This window comes from Mytilus trossulus, chromosome 1 (assembly GCF_036588685.1).
Source record: "Mytilus trossulus isolate FHL-02 chromosome 1, PNRI_Mtr1.1.1.hap1, whole genome shotgun sequence".
Lineage (NCBI taxonomy): Eukaryota > Metazoa > Mollusca > Bivalvia > Mytilida > Mytilidae > Mytilus > Mytilus trossulus.
The window spans coordinates 37,267,141-37,288,001 of record NC_086373.1 but is presented as its reverse complement, the minus strand read 5'-3'; the positions used below and the strand labels follow the sequence as shown (position 1 = coordinate 37,288,001).

Below are 20,861 nucleotides of genomic sequence, written 5' to 3'. Positions count from 1 at the left end.
ACATTACATGTAAGGCGTTAAAGAAAAAAATATATTAGCCTTTCAAGACATCAACATAAGTCATTATTTGGACTAGGGGGCTAAATGTACATTATCACATGCATTTCTGTAAAGATTTTATCACATGTCATTCCCTCGTGTCAAATTAAATGTATCTCAAAGTGGAAAATGTACAAAGATGCTAATGTATGTATGTACAAAGATCCCTCTGTGACCGGAGCACCCCTCGATTGCTGCGAGGGGACAGTGAAATCCGTGTACACACTCTATCAGGATTAATGGAGATGTGTCACTAACTTATATACAACCCACCACTAGGACAATCCTTAAACCAACACAGAGGGAGTGTTAGGAGACACAGGGAAGTCTATTATTATGGTGGAGGAAGCCAAAGAACTCGGAGAGAACCACCGGGCCATTCGGTGAAAACAGACAAACCAGAGAGATATCAGAAGATTGATCTCCAGGTCAAAGTAGGGGACAACTTTGACCAACCGAGGCCCCCAAAGTACCCTTTTATTTTTAACTCCGATCTGGGTACCAGAGATGTGTGTGAGAGAGTGAAAATTACCCTTCTGATGTACTGAAATTTTAGCACCCTGAGTGAGAATTGAACTCCGGACCTTCAGCACTGTAGCTATCGGTCTTAACCACTAGACCACGAACTCACACAAATATGGTGCTTCTTATAAATCTGTGTCCAGAGTACCACTAGCACTCTGACATCTGGACACAAAAGTCCCAAAGCCAGTTGAGGTTGAGATCAATCTCTAAATCTTAAAACAAACAATGATATAATTTGACATACGAAAGGTTATTTTAAAGGGGGTCTCATTGGGGGTTCCAATCCAGGATCCTGCTTACTGTTTTGTCAGATTCCCGTATCCCGCTTACAATATGTACATAAGCAATTCTCATTTTTTTTGTCATTTCCCGGGACCCGCAAGACCTCATTTCCCGTTTTCACGACACAATAATTTGACTTTCACGTTTCACGCTTACGAAAAATCGGCAATCCATACTAAACCCTAAACTCCGTACAGGGTTTCATATTAGGGTTCGTATGGCTTGTAAACCTGGCAATTGTGAAAAAAAACCTGTGGTGACATCCTTTTTCAAAAATGTAACTGAGCAGGTATATTAAATGGATACACATTAAGACATACATGTATTCAACTCATATATATTGCAAAATTATGGAGTTATCACAACATGACAACGTCAACAACTGAACAAAATCAAAACAAGTTATTTACAAAACCCATTGGTACAATTGTAAACATATCAATGTGTATTCATAGTTTAAACTATTCTAAGGTTAAAAAATAATGTTGTTTGTTACCTGTTGATCTCATGAAATGGAAAAGAGTTTGTAAAACAACCTGTTCCGTTTGGCTATCACACTCTTCTGTCATTATGGAAAAAGAGGAAGAAAATGTGTACTATATCCGGCATAGAATTCTACTTCCGGTTGCAGCCCAAAGACTTGAAAAATGGAAAAAGTCCTAGAAAAGCATTTAGACGAAACGTACGGACTCATTTTTATTGCTTTTTAGTGAAATTTTAAACATTGAATAAAATAGAAAGGAGACAGTCATATCACAGGGGGTTGAATACCGTATTTGACATGTAAATTAATCTCCACCAACCCATTTTTTGATCAATTTTCATCATTTTTTGGCAGCAGAAATTATTATCTTGACAGGTGATGGGAACAGTAAATCAATCTATATGCTCCTGACTGGTTCAAGACGAGTTGGCCCAAAGACAACTCAGACCATCTTCAAAAAACCCAAATCAAACCATCTATGAAGGGGGTCTCATTGGGGGGTTCCGATCCCGGATCCCGCTTACTGTTATGTCATATTCCCGTATCCAGCTTACACTTTATACGTAAGCAATTCTAATTTATTTTGTCAGTTCCCGGGTCCGGCATGACCTCATATCCCATTTTCACGACACCATAATTTGACTTTCACTTGTCACACTTACAAAAAATCGGCAATCCCGCGTCACGCTTAGACCCCATTGAGACCCACTATGAAGTCAGCTTGGGGAACTGTCTATAAAGTCAGCTCTGACCTTCTATAATAAAATAATAATGACATATGGTCAGATCATATGCTTTGTACATCATATGATTTCTTCGAAATTAAGCATTCCTTTTCAATGAAAATTGTGACATCACAGTGAATTCTAAATAGTATGAAAACACATAATACACGTACAATGATATCAGACCAGGGCATCCAAACATTTCAAAACGGTCATATTCTCCAGACAAGTCCAATAAATTATATAAATGACTTGTTGTGCCAATGCTGAAACGTTCCTTTTAATATATTTTTTTTTTAAATACAGACATTTTAATATAGTTAAGAAAAAAATGAAGTTTATGCTATCTTTTTTGCCTGACCTTTTATAGCTTAAATAGCAATATACATGTAGTATAAGTGGTCATATAAGTAACATAATTAATTAGTTCTCTACCACATTTAACTGATTTTACTTGTTCAGGCTAGGGGAAACTATTTTGTACAGGACATTGATTGTATTAACATATTAAAAGATGATTTCTTAAATTTCAGTGGTTTGAATCTATTTAATTTAGCCAACAAGATTCAGATTTATACCAGAAAATGTATATAGATAAGATTTCATGAAAATTCAAAAAGGTAGTACATTTTGTAATAAACGTTTTTACGTGCAAAATCGTCTGAACCACATTGTTAGAACTAGTACACTTATGCACATGTGCCCAGTTGCGAGATTAAATTATCATAATTATTATGCACAGGAATTTTCAAAAAAGCATATGATACATATAAATGATTATTTGTCAAGTCTTTTCCTGTAGTTATATTACTAGTAATTATGTGTAAAGAGCTACTTAAACCCAATCTTGCTTTGTAAAGGTACATTTTGTACATAGTTTATGTATCCGTCTCTGGTCTCTTTTTTTAACATTCAAGTCAACATCCGGTAATAGGAAAAGTACTTTTTAAAAATGAAAGTGAAGTTATTCACAACGTAATTTTGCACAGATACTAATAGCCTGATGTTGCACAATGCCAATGGTGCACTGTCAATATAACAATCAGATTTACTTTAAAAATCAAGTCAAATAATGTGTTTGTGTCAATCAGAATTCATATGATGCCAAACTTATAACTATGGGTGCTAGTGCTCCAGCTTGAATCTCAAGGCCTAAGGGTGTTATTTGTCTAAAAGGGCACTTTAGTTATTAAGTTGTATGGGATTAACATCATGATAAGACAAAAATATCCGGCTGGCTCAAACATTTTTTAATAGGAAGCCCTGTTTCTGTCTTGGTGTAAAATTAGTCTTTCGACAAAATAAATGATTAAAAAAAAGAGTAGCCAAACTGTGTCTGTTCATTAACATGAAAAATCTTTGAAATTTGTTTTCTTCAAATTTAGACTAAATGAAAGTCAAGTAAAATTTTCACAATCATGACAATTTTAGCTGTTTTCATGATCATTGTTAAATTGTAGATTGTTAAGACCTTACAGCAGCAAAATCTGTTGGAAAATCAAGTTTGCTGTTGACCACTCTGACAGACTCTTGTTTTTATTTGTTTTACTTATTTATAACATTTTGTGTTCATGTTTGATTACAGATTCAGACTACCAGGGGTTGCAGGTGTTCTTTGTGCAGATGAAAATGGACTTTGTCTAGCAGGTTAGTTAAACTATCAATAAACATTATATTAGTAATATTATTTCCTACTGCATGCATGGTATTGAAAAAAAAATCTTTTTTTATTGCACTTCAGTGTTCTACCTAGATATTCATATAGCATCTTGGTAAATATATGAAATTCGAAATACAATCTTGTTTCTAAAAATATAGCATCACATTCAGAAATAAAGCATCACATTATCATGATGCTAAAAGGCCCGAGGGACAACACTGCACTTAAAATTTGAAAAGTTAAGCTTATCGTATCAGAAATCATAACACACAGTTGCACACTAGCCAAAAACATATAGATTCCTTCGAGGCAAAATGTCAAATTAATTTCATTGGTGATTTTACATAAATTAATTTGTTTTTGTCAATGGATACTTTATAGTATGGTAAATTTGGTATCCTCGATGAAAGTATTTTTACTAAATTGAATGTTTACAAATAAAATGTATTAAAAAATTTGAAAAGTTGCTGCTGATAAATGTAACCTGAGGTCACCAAGTCACTTTTAAGCAAATTAAACAATTGTAAACTGTCTGGAGCTGGCATGTCAGTAAGTGCTTGTAGTCTGTTATTTATGTATTATTGTCCTTTTGCTTATTTTCTTTTGTTTCATATTCTGACATCAGACTCCGACTTCTCTTAAACTGAGTTTTTTTTGTGCTTATTGTTGTGTGTTTTTTTTTCTACATTGGCTAGAGGTATAGGGGGAGGGTTGAGATCTCAAAAAGATGTTTAACTCCGCTGCAATTTTGCGCCTGTTCCAAGTCGAGAGTCACTGGCCTTTGTTAGTCTTATATGATTTTTTAATTTTAGTTTCTTGTGTATAATTCACAGTTTAGTATGACGTCCATTTTCACTGAACAAGTATACATATTTGTTTAGATGGCAGCTGCAGGATGCCTCTGGGTACTGAAGTTTCTCGCTACATTGAAGACCCATTGGTGGCCTTCAGCTGTTGTCTGCCCTATGGTCGGGTTGCTGTCGCTTTGATATATTTTCATTCTCAATTTTATGATCTATTTATTGGTTTTGAATATTTTTATTGTCTGTCATATAAGTTACATGTAGGTAAAAAATTTATACATGCCTGGAGTATTGCTAGTACTAAATGTACATGTATCACAGAATTCCAATCATAAGTATTGGACCAGCTAGAAAATTGATAAAAATTAAAGATCAACTTGCAATCTGTAAGGTCTTTCTTTGATATAACACAACCTCCATTCAATGTCCAGTTATCAACGTTTTGCAACTTAATTAATTTCAAAATTACTTATCATTAATATCCCATTAAGTTTGATACTTGTAGTTTAAGTTTTACCTTGAGCTATCAAACTTTCTTTGCACCAGTAATGATTTATTCTTTGATTCATGTGCATGTATAATGTATCTTGAAATTAGGTTTGCAGAGTCAGAATTGCATTTGTCTTCTTTTTTTTGCTACTTTAATATTAAATAAATTTTAACTTTTATTTTTATACAGTTTATTGATTACAACATGAAGGTAAAATTTAAGATGGTCCTTGATTATATAGTGGGATTTGTGAGAGAAACAAGAAATATTACAAAAAGACTAAACTCTGAGGAAAATTCAAAACCAAAGGTTCCTAATAAAATTGCAAAATCAAAAGCTCAAACACATCAATGGAATGGATAACAACTGTCACATAACTGACTTGGTACAGGCATTTTCTTATATAGAAAATGGTGGATTTTACTGGGTTTTATAGCTAGCTTAACTTTTCACTTGCATGACAGATCTATCGAATTCCATTATATTGAAAACCATGTGTAAGAAAACAAACAGCCATAATAGGTAAAAATGTCACAAATAGAGGTACAGCAGTCAGCATTGTGTTATAATCTTAATCACTATAAAACAAACAAATATAAAACAAAGAAGCACAAAAAAGCATATACATGTAGACAAAGAACATGAGCAAAAATGAAAGACAAGAATACAAAAATTTACCATAACACAATAAAACAATGACAGGATGTATAAGTACAGAAGAGAATTATTTTCCTCTTTATAAATATCATTAATGCCATATGATTTGCAATGTTAAAGGGCAAAAGTACTACACATGCATGTATCTGTTTTCTTCATTTCTTTTTAGCTAAAGGAGTAGCAGAAAAGTCTGCCGCAGGAAACATTGCCAGTATTGCAAAACAAGCAGCTCAGTTACATCCAAATTCTTCTACTCCTCCAGTAATCTGTATTGAATCAGAAACAGGGTTTGTATTTTTTGTCTATCTGATGAGTTAACTCGACTTTTTCAACTGATTATTATAGTTCGTTCTTATGTTGTACTGTTATACCACTGTCCCAGGTTAGGGGGAGGGTTGGGATCCCGCTAACATGTTTAACCCCGCCACATTATTTATGTATGTGCCTGTCCCAAGTCAGGAGCCTGTAATTCAGTGGTTTTTATTTTGTTTATGTGTTACATATTTGTTTTTCGTTCATTTTTTTACTTGAATAAGGCCGTTAGTTTCCTCGTTTGAATTGTTTTACATTGTCTTATCTGGGCCTTTTATAGCTGACTATGTGGTATGGGCTTTGCTCATTGTTGAAGGCTGTACGGTGACCTATAGTTGTTAATTGCCAAATATGAGAGTACAAGGATAAAGGCTGTGGATTTTCTATAAAATTTCCATATGTTTAGCATTGAATCAACACAAGGGTACATAATCCTTAAGGTATTTTACCATGAAGTTATGGTTAAGTCAAGTTGACCCTTTGTACACATGTTCATTATGAATGTCTTATATGAGCTTTGGATTTCAAATATTTTGGCCTCGAGCATCACTGAAGAGACATGTATTGTTGAAATGCACATCTGGTGCTGGAAAATTGGTACTGTTAATGTTATTTCTGTGGATTAATTTTATTTCCTGGTCACATATACCAATTTTTGGGAATTTGAGGAATAATTGTATTATGTGTATATTTGATTTAGTGGTTTTGGCAAAGTCTGCACACATACTTCAAATATGAACTTCATTGAACATTTTATCTTGTGGTTCACCTTCACCCATGGCCTTGAAATCCATAAGAAATTGGTATCCAACAAATTATAATGAAACAACAGTGTTATGGTTTTGACCCAGATTTCTGGTGTTCATATAACATGAAAAGAAAAAGGTTCTATAATGATTATTTAAGGTGTAATCTATTTTACAAAGTACACAATACATAAAATAAGGATAACAGAAATAAAAAATAATAATATTTTAGCTTAGTTGGCATAACATTTTTATGATGTCATAACAAGAAAAGAACATGAGATAACCATTGAGTCCTTGATGTTTTGTAAGCTCCATATCATAGAAATAAATTGAAAGAAATATCAATAGGTTTAGGAAGTGTGGCCAATTTTGCCCCTTTCTGCCTGTCTCCTTTAATGCAAGTCAGGCATGGTTTCCTATGGAATACCTAAATGGCCAGCTTTGAAATAAAATGGCATGACTCATTAAGGCTGGGCTTCTTTAAAATGCTCTTTTGACCCTACCAAATGATATAGGGATGATGATATTATTAATTTTAATTAATGGCATCTGCATTTTGGACCAAATATTGCTGAAAACACAGAAATGTTTGTATATTACACTGAAATATAGACACCTTAAACCTTTTACGATTTGGTTGTTTAACTTTTCTGACCCTTCTTGGTTTTAGTGAGTTCTGCTCCAGACATGAATTTACATTGGAAACATTTTCATATGAGGACAAATATCTACATTATAGAGATTAAAAGTTTATAAAACATGGAGACGGGTTGGACTGCCAAGAAGACAACTTTACATCAGAGACCAAATATTATAGAAGATTTACAACTCAGGGGCGGATCCAGCAATTTCAAATAGGGGGGGTTCCCAACCCAGGACAAAGGGGGGTTCCAACTATATGTCCACTTTCAAACGTATTAATCATCCAAAAAAAAGGGGGGTCCAACCACCAGAACCCTCCCCTGGATCCGTCACTGCAACTATAGGTTGCTGTATAACCTTCAACAATGATCAAAACCCATACAACAAAGCAAGCTATAAAAGGCCCCAACATATAAAAGAAAAAACTAATCAAATGAGAAAACCATTGGCCTATTTAAATTATGTACAAATCAAAAAAACAAAACCAAATATGTTACAAACAATATATCTGAATTATGAATTACAGGCTCCTAACTTGGGATAGGCATAGGGAAACATTTTTTCAACACCAAAAATTCCCATTATCCAGGACAAGTGCCGCAATAGCAAAACACAAGAACGAAATTTTTAAAACAATACACAAAATCAAATTTTATCTACAGCATAAAAACAACTATAATGTTTAAAAGGTGAAATATGAATTCAAGACTGTACTTGTTTTATATCATTTTATATTTTAAAATAAAGCACAAATAATAAAAGATGCATTTTGATTTTGATTAAAGCTCTGTATACATAATTTTGCAATTTTCTTTTCTTTTTCAGGAGTGTTCTTATTAAAAGTGAAGATGATATTACAATGGCAATATATAAATCATCACCATCATGAACAAGAACCTTAACTGTGTTAGATAATAATAACTGTATGTAGCTGTAGAGCTGAAAAACTATTAGGAAATTGTGCAATGTTTATAAATGTTTTAGTCTGTAAACTTTTCTTACTTTATGATTTAATAAATTAATATATAAAATGTGTAGTAAGAAATACATTTTATGAAATTTTATGACCCAGTCATAGATAATGGGGACATTAAGTGTTATCCTTCTGTCTTCTGTCCATCCTGCCTATTTTTCACACTCACTTAAGCTCTCCTCATCTAAATATAATGAAACCCATGCACAATGCTTAGAACCAAATCTCCTAGACAAGAGTTAAAATTTTGGAAGTGTATCATTTACAGTCCTAGAGGTGTACCCCTTTATAAATTTGAAAAATTGCCTAATTTTTTATTTCCATACTCTAACTTAAGTCTTCTTCTTACATCCAAAATTTAAAAAAATCTCACAAAGTGCTAAGTTCCAAAACAAGCAAGTACAGCTGGATGATAAATAAAGGCAACAGTAGTATACCGCTATTCGAAAATCATAAATTGATAGGAAAAAAAAATCCAGGTAACAAACTAAAACTGAGGGAAACACATTAAATATAAGAGGAGAACAATGACACAACATTAAAATGTAACTCACACAGAAACGATCAAAGTATTAGACATAATACGATATGAATACCAAATCTAACATCAAAATTGAATACATAAATTTGGGATAGAAACGTCACTAACTGTTTTAGAGTTATGCCCCTTTTTTACTTGGGAAATTGCAAATTGTTTTATTTCTACACTTCAACTTAAGTTTTCCTCCTCTGAATTTTATGAAAGTCATACACAATGCTAACAATCATGACTGGTTAGAGGTATAGGGGGAGGGTTGAGATCTCACAAACATGTTTAACCCCGCCACATTTTTGCGCCTGTCCCAAGTCAGGAGCCTCTGGCCTATGTTAGTCTTGTATTATTTAAATTTGAGTTTCTTGTGTACAATTTGGAAATTAGTATGGCGTTCATTATCACTGAACTAGTATATATTTGTTTAGGGGCCAGCTGAAGGACGCCTCTGAGTGCGTGAATTTCTCGCTACATTGAAGACCTGTTGGTGACCTTCTGCTGTTGTTTTTTTATTTGGTTGGGTTGTTGTCTCTTTGACACATTCCCCATTTCCATTCTCAATTTTATGGTAAACAGAGTGCCAATTTGGGTAGTGAGTTTCTCACTGTTCCAGAGTTATGCTACTTTATAACTATGAAATTTGCAATGCTTAAGCGTATTTGTCGAGCCTTCGACTTTCAAGACATAGTAACCCTACATTTCGGCGTCCTTGGTGTCCACCAGTAATCACTCTGTGATTAAAGTTGGGGTTTTTTCTATTTTTTCCGGATTTAACTTATAAATGGACTTTCTAGTTTTTCTGACAGGAAACGGTTAACTATATTCATTCTGTGGTTAAAATTAACTTTCTCAAAGTATCCTGAATTTCTAACAAAGTTGGACAGAAGCTTGTTTATGATCATAAGATAGTATCAAGAAATAAATTTTGTAAAAAAAAAAAGTCTACTTCTTGTGTATTTAACTATTAAATGGACTTAGTTTTTCTTCCAATTAACACTACTTACAGTCTGCAGTCCAGGTTTGAAAACATTTATTAGATTCATAAACTATCCTGGATTTTCACTAAACTTGAACAGAAGCAATCAAAAGACAGTTTTTCTGCCAGGAAACATTACATTCATCCTGTGGTTAAAGCTTTTAAAATTTGAATAACTTTCTTAAACTATCCTAGATTTCTACCAAACTTGGACAGAATATTGTTTATGATTATAAGATAGTAAACAGAAATAAATTTTGTAAAAAAAAGTCTTTTTTTTTCTTATTTAACTTTTAAATGGACTAAATTTTTCTTCCAAATAACATTAACATACAGTCAGCAGTAAAAGTTTTTAAAACATTTATAAGATTCATAAACTATCTGAGATTTTTACTTAACTTGGACAGAAACTTCTTTAAATTAAAAGATAGTATCGAGAGGAATATTAGTATTAATTTTTTTCCTCATTTTTGTTGAGCCTGCAATTCACAGCAAAAGTAGGAGAGACAGTGGGTTGCATGGAACCCTTACAATTTTTTGTAAGCTAGGAATGAAAGTACATATGTAACACATAAAAGCAATTTCACATTAGTCTAAGATAATGAGGTTTGATAGCTACAAATAAATCCAAAAAGAGAAAAATATCAATTGATCCCTTATAGCAGTTATTGCAATTTTGTGCACTTGAAGGATGGTGTTTACCCACTTTAAGCTCTATTGGACCAGAGGATCATTGTCAGCTTTTGTCATCCCTTGTTGTCGAGTGTGGTTTATTAATGTTGATATAAATCTACTCCTCTGAAACTACGGAACCAAACTTTACCACAATCATCATGGGTCCATCTAGTTTTAAAATGTGTCTGATGACCCTTCCTGCCATCCAACATGGCAAACAGAAAATCTAGATAGGCAGAAATATCCATAAGTTTACGTCCATCTACAGTCATGACTGTCAATTGTTGTCATTGGATGCAGTAAATACTCACGAGGAACAGTAGTGATGGTAGTATATAGATCATATTTCGAAGGAATAAGTGACGGTATTGCCTAGAATGATGCTACATCCAAAACTTGGACAGAAGTTTTTTTTTAGTGTTGTTATCCTCAGAGGAATTCCGTAAGTTGTTTGTACCTTTCAGTGGTGTTCTGTGTACGCTGTCAAAGGCGCTAAATATATAAGATTGATAAACAGTGATGTATTCCACTTTAAACCTATATTTGTTCTTTCTTAAAGAAGTTCCACTGAAAACGTTATTACAAACAATGACATTATACCTTGCTGTTGGAACAAGTTTTTCTGCAATATTTGTACCAATGGAGAAAAAAAACCATTACAGAATATTTCTTCTTTGAACTTTGGAATATTCTAAAACAGAAAGTCCCTAATCAAATGGCAAAATCAAAAGCTCTAACACATCAAACGAATAGACAACAACTGTCATATTTTTGACTTGGTAGAGACAAGGCCTTTTTATAGTAAGATTATACAAATCCTTTATATAGACATTTTCTTATGTAGAAAATGGTAAATAAAACCTGCATGGTTTTTATAGGTAGTATGTTTCCTTGTTTATCTTCCACTTTGTTTTATCCATAAAGTTACTTATTTATCTTGTATACAACCCTCATTTATCCGGTGGCTGCTGCTCTACATGTCTTCTCTGCTTAAAACCGGAACAACACTATTTTAACGTTTAACGTGCGAAGCACTTTATGGGATCACCCTCACCAAGAACGCGCTTAATGATAAATTTGTAAAAACCAAGGGTGTTGTCTAAATTTTCTTAATTGTGTAATGTCTACGTTCTTTTGTTTTGCTATGTATATCCATTGATAACCATTAAATATTCTTTTTCGTTTGATATCCCGGTCTTTTTCTGCTAACTCCATATAATACATTTTATTTGATTCCTTAATACTATTTACATGTGCATATGGTTATCTTCATTCAAGGTGTTTCCCATAATACTAAGCCGGTTATTTAGCTCTTAAGTTTGATGATTTCCTCATTGATGTTACCTTTCAAAATACAATGTCCAATTTATTTTTGATATAAGTCCGTTTAGTGATTTGCTTAGTTTGAGTTAAACTGTTGCTAGTAACAGGTAGTGTTTTGCATCAGCATCTCTCAATACTCTAATAATCACCTACTGATCAATTTCAGATGAAGTTTAAAATTGAGTTTTTGTTTATCAATACATGACAGATTTGATTGACAGTGATTTCTTGTAATTTCTGAGTAAATTTATGTATGATTATGTTTATATTCGTGAGGAAAATGGAACGTCATAATACCCATTTATTACTCAAACAAAACCCTTCTTGTTGGTTCTTATTCACATTTCTATTGCCGTAGCCGTCATTTCTAAATTTACGATAGACTACAACTGTTTTGCTGGCGTGTTTGTTAGATTCATGTGTATGTGTGTTTCAAAATGTTATAGTAAGTTGTGTTATATGTCTGTAATGTATGTTTGCACAATTTGGACTGCTGGATCATAGTTGTTACATTGACATACTTGTATTTTGACCTTCTGGGTTGCTCACTTTAATTTGTCAATATCGGCAAGGCTATAGATAACTTACTGTCATACACATGGAATTCTGGTGAGTTTTAAAAAATGGTTTAATATACAATTTGTTTTGACAAAAATGTTGACACCAAGTGAGGAATATATGATAGTTGTTTTTCATTCATTCTGTTGTTTGACAACAGTTGATGTTGTCAGTTTTTGTAAACTTCGCCTTTTTCACTTTGCCTTGGAGTAGTTTTGTTATATACTTTTTTCTCATGAAATGTTTTATATTAATGATGCTTAATCCTACCGTAACATTCTAACTCCAATTACAAGTATCGTATGGTAAAATTTTGAATCACACAGTTTATAACTTCTCATACAATTCTTCATTATTTTTCAAATGCATAACATTGAATTATTGTTAACTAAAGTAATTTTAAAACATAACTAGCTGTATCGAGACGACCTTCTATTGGTTCCCAATGTATCAGAATGTTTGTTGTTTCTTTGTTGATGATAATGGTAAGTATAAAGACATGAAATATAATTGTACTTCTGTTTCATTTTTTCCAGAACTTGTCCAACGACATTCACTTTTGCCTAGACTATCTATTCCATACTGTTGAATTTCTGGTAATTTGCTCAGTTTTTGATGTCTTACCTTGCACGTAAAACATGAACAATTCAAACTGCAAGTTTTAGTTTGCTTTCAGGCAAAATGAGACTCAAATTCATCCTTCTCACTTCATTAAATTTATATAAGAACTGTCATACTGCCAGCTTGATCTTGTTCGTGTCCTTCTCGGAGTCGTCAATTAGATTATTAGAAAAGTTGAGTCCAAATAGATTATAAATCGTCAAATTATCAGTAGCTATACATGGTAATTATAGTTTTTAAAGGTACCAGGATTTTATTTTAATACGCCAGACGCGTGTTTCGTTTACGTAAGACTCATCAGTAACGCTCAGATCAAAATAGTTATAACTCCAAACAAGTTCAACGTTGAAGAGCATTGAGGACACAAAATTCCAAAAATTGTGCCAAAAACGGCAATGTTAATCTGGGCTTGGGATAAGAAAATCCTCAATTTAAAAAAAAAAATCAGTTTTATAAACAGGAAATTTATAACAATTACCATATTATACTTGATTTTCATGTCAACAACGAAGTGCTGAATATTGGCTGGTGATACCTTCGGAGAAGATATGTCCACTAGCAGTGACATCGACACAGTTGTGTTAATAGTTATCAAATTTACAAGGATTATATTTTAATACGCCAGACGGACGTTTCGTCTTCATAAGACTCATCAGTGACGCTCAAATCTAAATAGTTATAGGGACAAACAAGTACAAAATTGAAGAGCATTGAAGACCCAAAATTACAAAAATTGTGCCAAATACGGCCAAGGTAATCTATTCCTGGGATAAGAAAATCCTTAGTTTTTTGAAAAAAAAACAAAGTTTGGTAAACAGGAAGTTTATAAAAATTACCATATAATTGATTTTCATGTCATGTTTAGTTTTTCCCTTCGGTTTTTAAAAACCTGCATGCGTCCCAATTGAGTTTATATTGTTCATGTATTCTTAATTATTGCAGCTCTATATTTTTCATTTTGAAAAACAGAAAATTCACGCAAATACTGAACTACGAAGAAAATTCAAAAAGGGGAGTCTCTATGAAACAAACGGCAAAATCAACAGCACAAACACATCAAACGAATTGATAACAACTATCATATTCCTGACTTGGTATAGGCATTTTCTTGTGCATAAAATGGTGGATTAAACCTGGTTTAAAGCTAGCTAAACTGCTCACTTGTATGACAGTCGCATCAAATTCATTAGATTGACAACGATGTGTTAACAAAATATACAGACATAATAGGTAAAAATGTCCCCAAACAAATGGGATACAGCAGTTAATATTGTGTTATAATCTTAATTAATATAAAATCAAACAAATATGTAACAAAGAAACATAAAAATGCATATAACCAAAGCACATAAGCAGAAATGAAAGACAAGAACACAAGATCATGGTTTCCTTCCGATGAACTTTTTTTAGAAAAATTACGAGACGTTCTTTGACATACTGGTTCATCAACTTTCTGCTCAGACACAGGTGACATTTTACAAGGTCTGACTAGGAGCTACAAGCTCTTTGCTACCTTATAAGTTGGGAAATGTATAATATAATTACAACATGAAAATCCTCTCGTCTGTCATAGATTCTGTAACTGAGATCACCGTGTATGTCAAATTTAATTACTTTGCTTATTTGATCTTCCTGTTTTTGACAAGAGTCTGAAGGAAGTTCGATTCATATGAAAATAAGAAGTGATCGGCAAGGAGAGGCTCATAGTTCGTTCCCATAGGAATGCCGACAATTTGATAAAAAAAAAGTCTACCTCTAAATTCAACAAATATGTTGTAAATAAGAAACTCCTGCAAAATTTAATGTATCAGCGGTATAATAATGTTGCCTTTAACTGAATCTTCCTCCAAATAATTTCTGATTCTGTAATGAGTACCTAACGTCACAATACCAAAATTGCACCGATTACTTTAGTTGCAAGTATTATAAAAAAACAGTCTTTTAAGATTTAACAATTTGTAATTGTATGATTTGACCTTATGCACGTCTTTCAAGATATAGCTAATTATATGTGCACAGCTACTTTTGCATAGGTACTATTTCTGTACTGAAAATATGTAGTCTAAATATGTAGACACCGGTATACGTTTTTTGTTTGTTACACAGATTTGGTTTCTCTCAATCGATTGATGACATTTGAACACCGGTATACGTTTTAGTTTGTTACACGGATTTGGTTTCTCTCAATCGATTGATGACATTTGAACACCGGTATACGTTTTTTGTTTGTTACACAGATTTGGTTTCTCTCAATCGATTGATGACATTTGAACACCGGTATACGTTTTAGTTTGTTACACGGATTTGTTTTCTCTCAATCGATTGATGACATTTGAACACCGGTATACGTTTTAGTTTGTTAAAAGGATTTGGTTTCTCTCAATCGATTGATGACATTTGAACACCGGTATACGTTTTAGTTTGTTACACGGATTTGGTTTCTCTCAATCGATTGATGACATTTGAACACCGGTATACGTTTTAGTTTGTTACACGGATTTGTTTTCTCTCAATCGATTGATGACATTTGAACACCGGTATACGTTTTAGTTTGTTACACGGATTTGGTTTCTCTCAATCGATTGATGACATTTGAACACCGGTATACGTTTTAGTTTGTTAAAAGGATTTGTTTTCTCTCAATCGATTGATGACATTTGAACACCGGTATACGTTTTTGTTTGTTACACAGATTTGTTTTCTCTCAATCGATTGATGACGTTTGAACACCGGTATACGTTTTAGTTTGTTACACGGATTTGGTTTCTCTCAATCGATTGATGACATTTGAACACCGGTATACGTTTTTGTTTGTTACACAGATTTGTTTTCTCTCAATCGATTGATGACATTTGAACACCGGTATACGTTTTTGTTTGTTACACAGATTTGTTTTCTCTCAATCGATTGATGACATTTGAACACCGGTATACGTTTTAGTTTGTTAAAAGGATTTGGTTTCTCTCAATCGATTGATGACATTTGAACACCGGTATACGTTTTAGTTTGTTACACGGATTTGGTTTCTCTCAATCGATTGATGACATTTGAACACCGGTATACGTTTTAGTTTGTTACACGGATTTGTTTTCTCTCAATCGATTGATGACATTTGAACACCGGTATACGTTTTAGTTTGTTAAAAGGATTTGGTTTCTCTCAATCGATTGATGACATTTGAACACCGGTATACGTTTTAGTTTGTTACACGGATTTGTTTTCTCTCAATCGATTGATGACGTTTGAACACCGGTATACGTTTTAGTTTGTTAAAAGGATTTGGTTTCTCTCAATCGATTGATGACATTTGAACACCGGTATACGTTTTAGTTTGTTACACGGATTTGTTTTCTCTCAATCGATTGATGACATTTGAACACCGGTATACGTTTTAGTTTGTTAAAAGGATTTGGTTTCTCTCAATCGATTGATGACATTTGAACACCGGTATACGTTTTAGTTTGTTACACGGATTTGTTTTCTCTCAATCGATTGATGACATTTGAACACCGGTATACGTTTTTGTTTGTTACACAGATTTGTTTTCTCTCAATCGATTGATGACATTTGAACACCGGTATACGTTTTTGTTTGTTACACAGATTTGTTTTCTCTCAATCGATTGATGACATTTGAACACCGGTATACGTTTTAGTTTGTTACACGGATTTGGTTTCTCTCAATCGATTGATGAAGTTTGAACACCGGTATACGTTTTAGTTTGTTAAAAGGATTTGGTTTCTCGCAATCGATTGATGACGTTTGAACACCGGTATACGTTTTAGTTTGTTACACAGATTTGTTTTCTCTCAATCGATTGATGACATTTGAACACCGGTATACGTTTTAGTTTGTTACACGGATTTGGTTTCTCTCAATCGATTGATGACATTTGAACACCGGTATACGTTTTAGTTTGTTACACGGATTTGGTTTCTCTCAATCGATTGATGACATTTGAACACCGGTATACGTTTTAGTTTGTTACACGGATTTGGTTTCTCTCAATCGATTGATGACATTTGAACATCGGTATACGTTTTAGTTTGTTACACGGATTTGGTTTCTCTCAATCGATTGATGACATTTGAACACCGGTATACGTTTTAGTTTGTTACACGGATTTGGTTTCTCTCAATCGATTGATGACATTTGAACACCGGTATACGTTTTAGTTTGTTACACGGATTTGGTTTCTCTCAATCGATTGATGACATTTGAACACCGGTATACGTTTTAGTTTGTTACAAGGATTTGATTTCTCTCAATCGATTGATGACATTTGAACACCGGTATACGTTTTAGTTTGTTACACGGATTTGTTTTCTCTCAATCGAATGATGACATTTGAACACCGGTATACGTTTTAGTTTGTTAAAAGGATTTGGTTTCTCTCAATCGATTGATGACATTTGAACACCGGTATACGTTTTAGTTTGTTACACGGATTTGTTTTCTCTCAATCGATTGATGACATTTGAACACCGGTATACGTTTTTGTTTGTTACACAGATTTGTTTTCTCTCAATCGATTGATGACATTTGAACACCGGTATACGTTTTTGTTTGTTACACAGATTTGTTTTCTCTCAATCGATTGATGACATTTGAACACCGGTATACGTTTTAGTTTGTTAAAAGGATTTGGTTTCTCTCAATCGATTGATGACATTTGAACACCGGTATACGTTTTAGTTTGTTACACGGATTTGGTTTCTCTCAATCGATTGATGACATTTGAACACCGGTATACGTTTTAGTTTGTTACACGGATTTGGTTTCTCTCAATCGATTGATTACATTTGAACACCGGTATACGTTTTAGTTTGTTACACGGATTTGGTTTCTCTCAATCGATTGATGACATTTGAACACCGGTATACGTTTTAGTTTGTTACACGGATTTGTTTTCTCTCAATCGATTGATGACATTTGAACACCGGTATACGTTTTAGTTTGTTAAAAGGATTTGGTTTCTCTCAATCGATTGATGACATTTGAACACCGGTATACGTTTTAGTTTGTTACACGGATTTGTTTTCTCTCAATCGATTGATGACATTTGAACACCGGTATACGTTTTAGTTAGTTAAAAGGATTTGGTTTCTCTCAATCGATTGATGACATTTGAACACCGGTATACGTTTTAGTTTGTTACACGGATTTGTTTTCTCTCAATCGATTGATGACATTTGAACACCGGTATACGTTTTAGTTTGTTAAAAGGATTTGGTTTCTCTCAATCGATTGATGACATTTGAACACCGGTATACGTTTTAGTTTGTTACACGGATTTGTTTTCTCTCAATCGATTGATGACATTTGAACACCGGTATACGTTTTGGTTTGTTACACAGATTTGTTTTCTCTCAATCGATTGATGACATTTGAACACCGGTATACGTTTTTGTTTGTTACACAGATTTGTTTTCTCTCAATCGATTGATGACATTTGAACACCGGTATACGTTTTAGTTTGTTAAAAGGATTTGGTTTCTCTCAATCGATTGATGACATTTGAACACCGGTATACGTTTTAGTTTGTTACACGGATTTGGTTTCTCTCAATCGATTGATGACGTTTGAACACCGGTATACGTTTTAGTTTGTTAAAAGGATTTGGTTTCTCTCAATCGATTGATGACGTTTGAACACCGGTATACGTTTTAGTTTGTTACACGGATTTGGTTTCTCTCAATCGATTGATGACATTTGAACACCGGTATACGTTTTAGTTTGTTACACGGATTTGGTTTCTCTCAATCGATTGATGACATTTGAACACCGGTATACGTTTTAGTTTGTTACACGGATTTGGTTTCTCTCAATCGATTGATGACATTTGAACACCGGTATACGTTTTAGTTTGTTACACGGATTTGGTTTCTCTCAATCGATTGATGACATTTGAACATCGGTATACGTTTTAGTTTGTTACACGGATTTGGTTTCTCTCAATCGATTGATGACATTTGAACACCGGTATACGTTTTAGTTTGTTACACGGATTTGGTTTCTCTCAATCGATTGATGACATTTGAACACCGGTATACGTTTTAGTTTGTTACACGGATTTGGTTTCTCTCAATCGATTGATGACGTTTGAACACCGGTATACGTTTTAGTTTGTTACAAGGATTTGGTTTCTCTCAATCGATTGATGACATTTGAACACCGGTATACGTTTTAGTTTGTTACACGGATTTGTTTTCTCTCAATCGAATGATGACATTTGAACACCGGTATACGTTTTAGTTTGTTACACGGATTTGTTTTCTCTCAATCGATTGATGACATTTGAACACCGGTATACGTTTTAGTTTGTTACACGGATTTGTTTTCTCTCAATCGAATGATGACATTTGAACACCGGTATACGTTTTAGTTTGTTAAAAGGATTTGGTTTCTCTCAATCGATTGATGACATTTGAACACCGGTATACGTTTTAGTTTGTTACACGGATTTGTTTTCTCTCAATCGATTGATGACATTTGAACACCGGTATACGTTTTAGTTTGTTACAAGGATTTGATTTCTCTCAATCGATTGATGACATTTGAACACCGGTATACGTTTTAGTTTGTTACACGGATTTGTTTTCTCTCAATCGAATGATGACATTTGAACACCGGTATACGTTTTAGTTTGTTAAAAGGATTTGGTTTCTCTCAATCGATTGATGACATTTGAACACCGGTATACGTTTTAGTTTGTTACACGGATTTGTTTTCTCTCAATCGATTGATGACATTTGAACACCGGTATACGTTTTTGTTTGTTACACAGATTTGTTTTCTCTCAATCGATTGATGACATTTGAACACCGGTATACGTTTTTGTTTGTTACACAGATTTGTTTTCTCTCAATCGATTGATGACATTTGAACACCGGTATACGTTTTAGTTTGTTAAAAGGATTTGGTTTCTCTCAATCGATTGATGACATTTGAACACCGGTATACGTTTTAGTTTGTTACACGGATTTGGTTTCTCTCAATCGATTGATGAAGTTTGAACACCGGTATACGTTTTAGTTTGTTAAAAGGATTTGGTTTCTCGCAATCGATTGATGACGTTTGAACACCGGTATACGTTTTAGTTTGTTACACAGATTTGTTTTCTCTCAATCGATTGATGACATTTGAACACCGGTATACGTTTTAGTTTGTTACACGGATTTGGTTTCTCTCAATCGATTGATGACATTTGAACACCGGTATACGTTTTAGTTTGTTACACGGATTTGGTTTCTCTCAATCGATTGATGACATTTGAACACCGGTATACGTTTTAGTTTGTTACACGGATTTGGTTTCTCTCAATCGATTGATGACATTTGAACATCGGTATACGTTTTAGTTTGTTACACGGATTTGGTTTCTCTCAATCGATTGATGACATTTGAACACCGGTATACGTTTTAGTTTGTTACACGGATTTGGTTTCTCTCAATCGATTGATGACATTTGAACACCGGTATACGTTTTAGTTTGTTACACGGATTTGGTTTCTCTCAATCGATTGATGACATTTGAACACCGGTATACGTTTTAGTTTGTTACAAGGATTTGATTTCTCTCAATCGATTGATGACATTTGAACACCGGTATACGTTTTAGTTTGTTACACGGATTTGTTTTCTCTCAATCGAATGATGACATTTGAACACCGGTATACGTTTTAGTTTGTTAAAAGGATTTGGTTTCTCTCAATCGATTGATGACATTTGAACACCGGTATACGTTTTAGTTTGTTACACGGATTTGTTTTCTCTCAATCGATTGATGACATTTGAACACCGGTATACGTTTTTGTTTGTTACACAGATTTGTTT

General features: G+C 33.6%; 2 protein-coding genes across 2 annotated transcripts in view; one reads left to right on the top strand and one right to left on the bottom strand.

Moving 5' to 3' along the window:
* Window positions 1–1,423, bottom strand: part of LOC134723464 (F-box/WD repeat-containing protein 7-like) — a 44,017-nt gene extending 42,594 nt beyond the window's left edge. The window contains exon 1 of the mRNA XM_063587072.1: window positions 1,343–1,423. The gene's annotated coding sequence lies outside the window, so the exon portion shown is untranslated. The remainder of the gene's footprint in view (window positions 1–1,342) is intronic.
* LOC134723474 (ragulator complex protein LAMTOR5 homolog) lies at window positions 1,394–8,405 on the top strand. Its single transcript, XM_063587080.1, has 4 exons — window positions 1,394–1,528; window positions 3,641–3,702; window positions 5,835–5,952; window positions 8,194–8,405. The coding sequence occupies exons 1-4, from the start codon at window positions 1,494–1,496 to the stop codon at window positions 8,255–8,257; spliced, it is 279 nt and encodes a 92-aa protein (XP_063443150.1). The 5' UTR covers window positions 1,394–1,493; the 3' UTR covers window positions 8,258–8,405.
* Window positions 8,406–20,861: the final 12,456 nt, after the last annotated feature.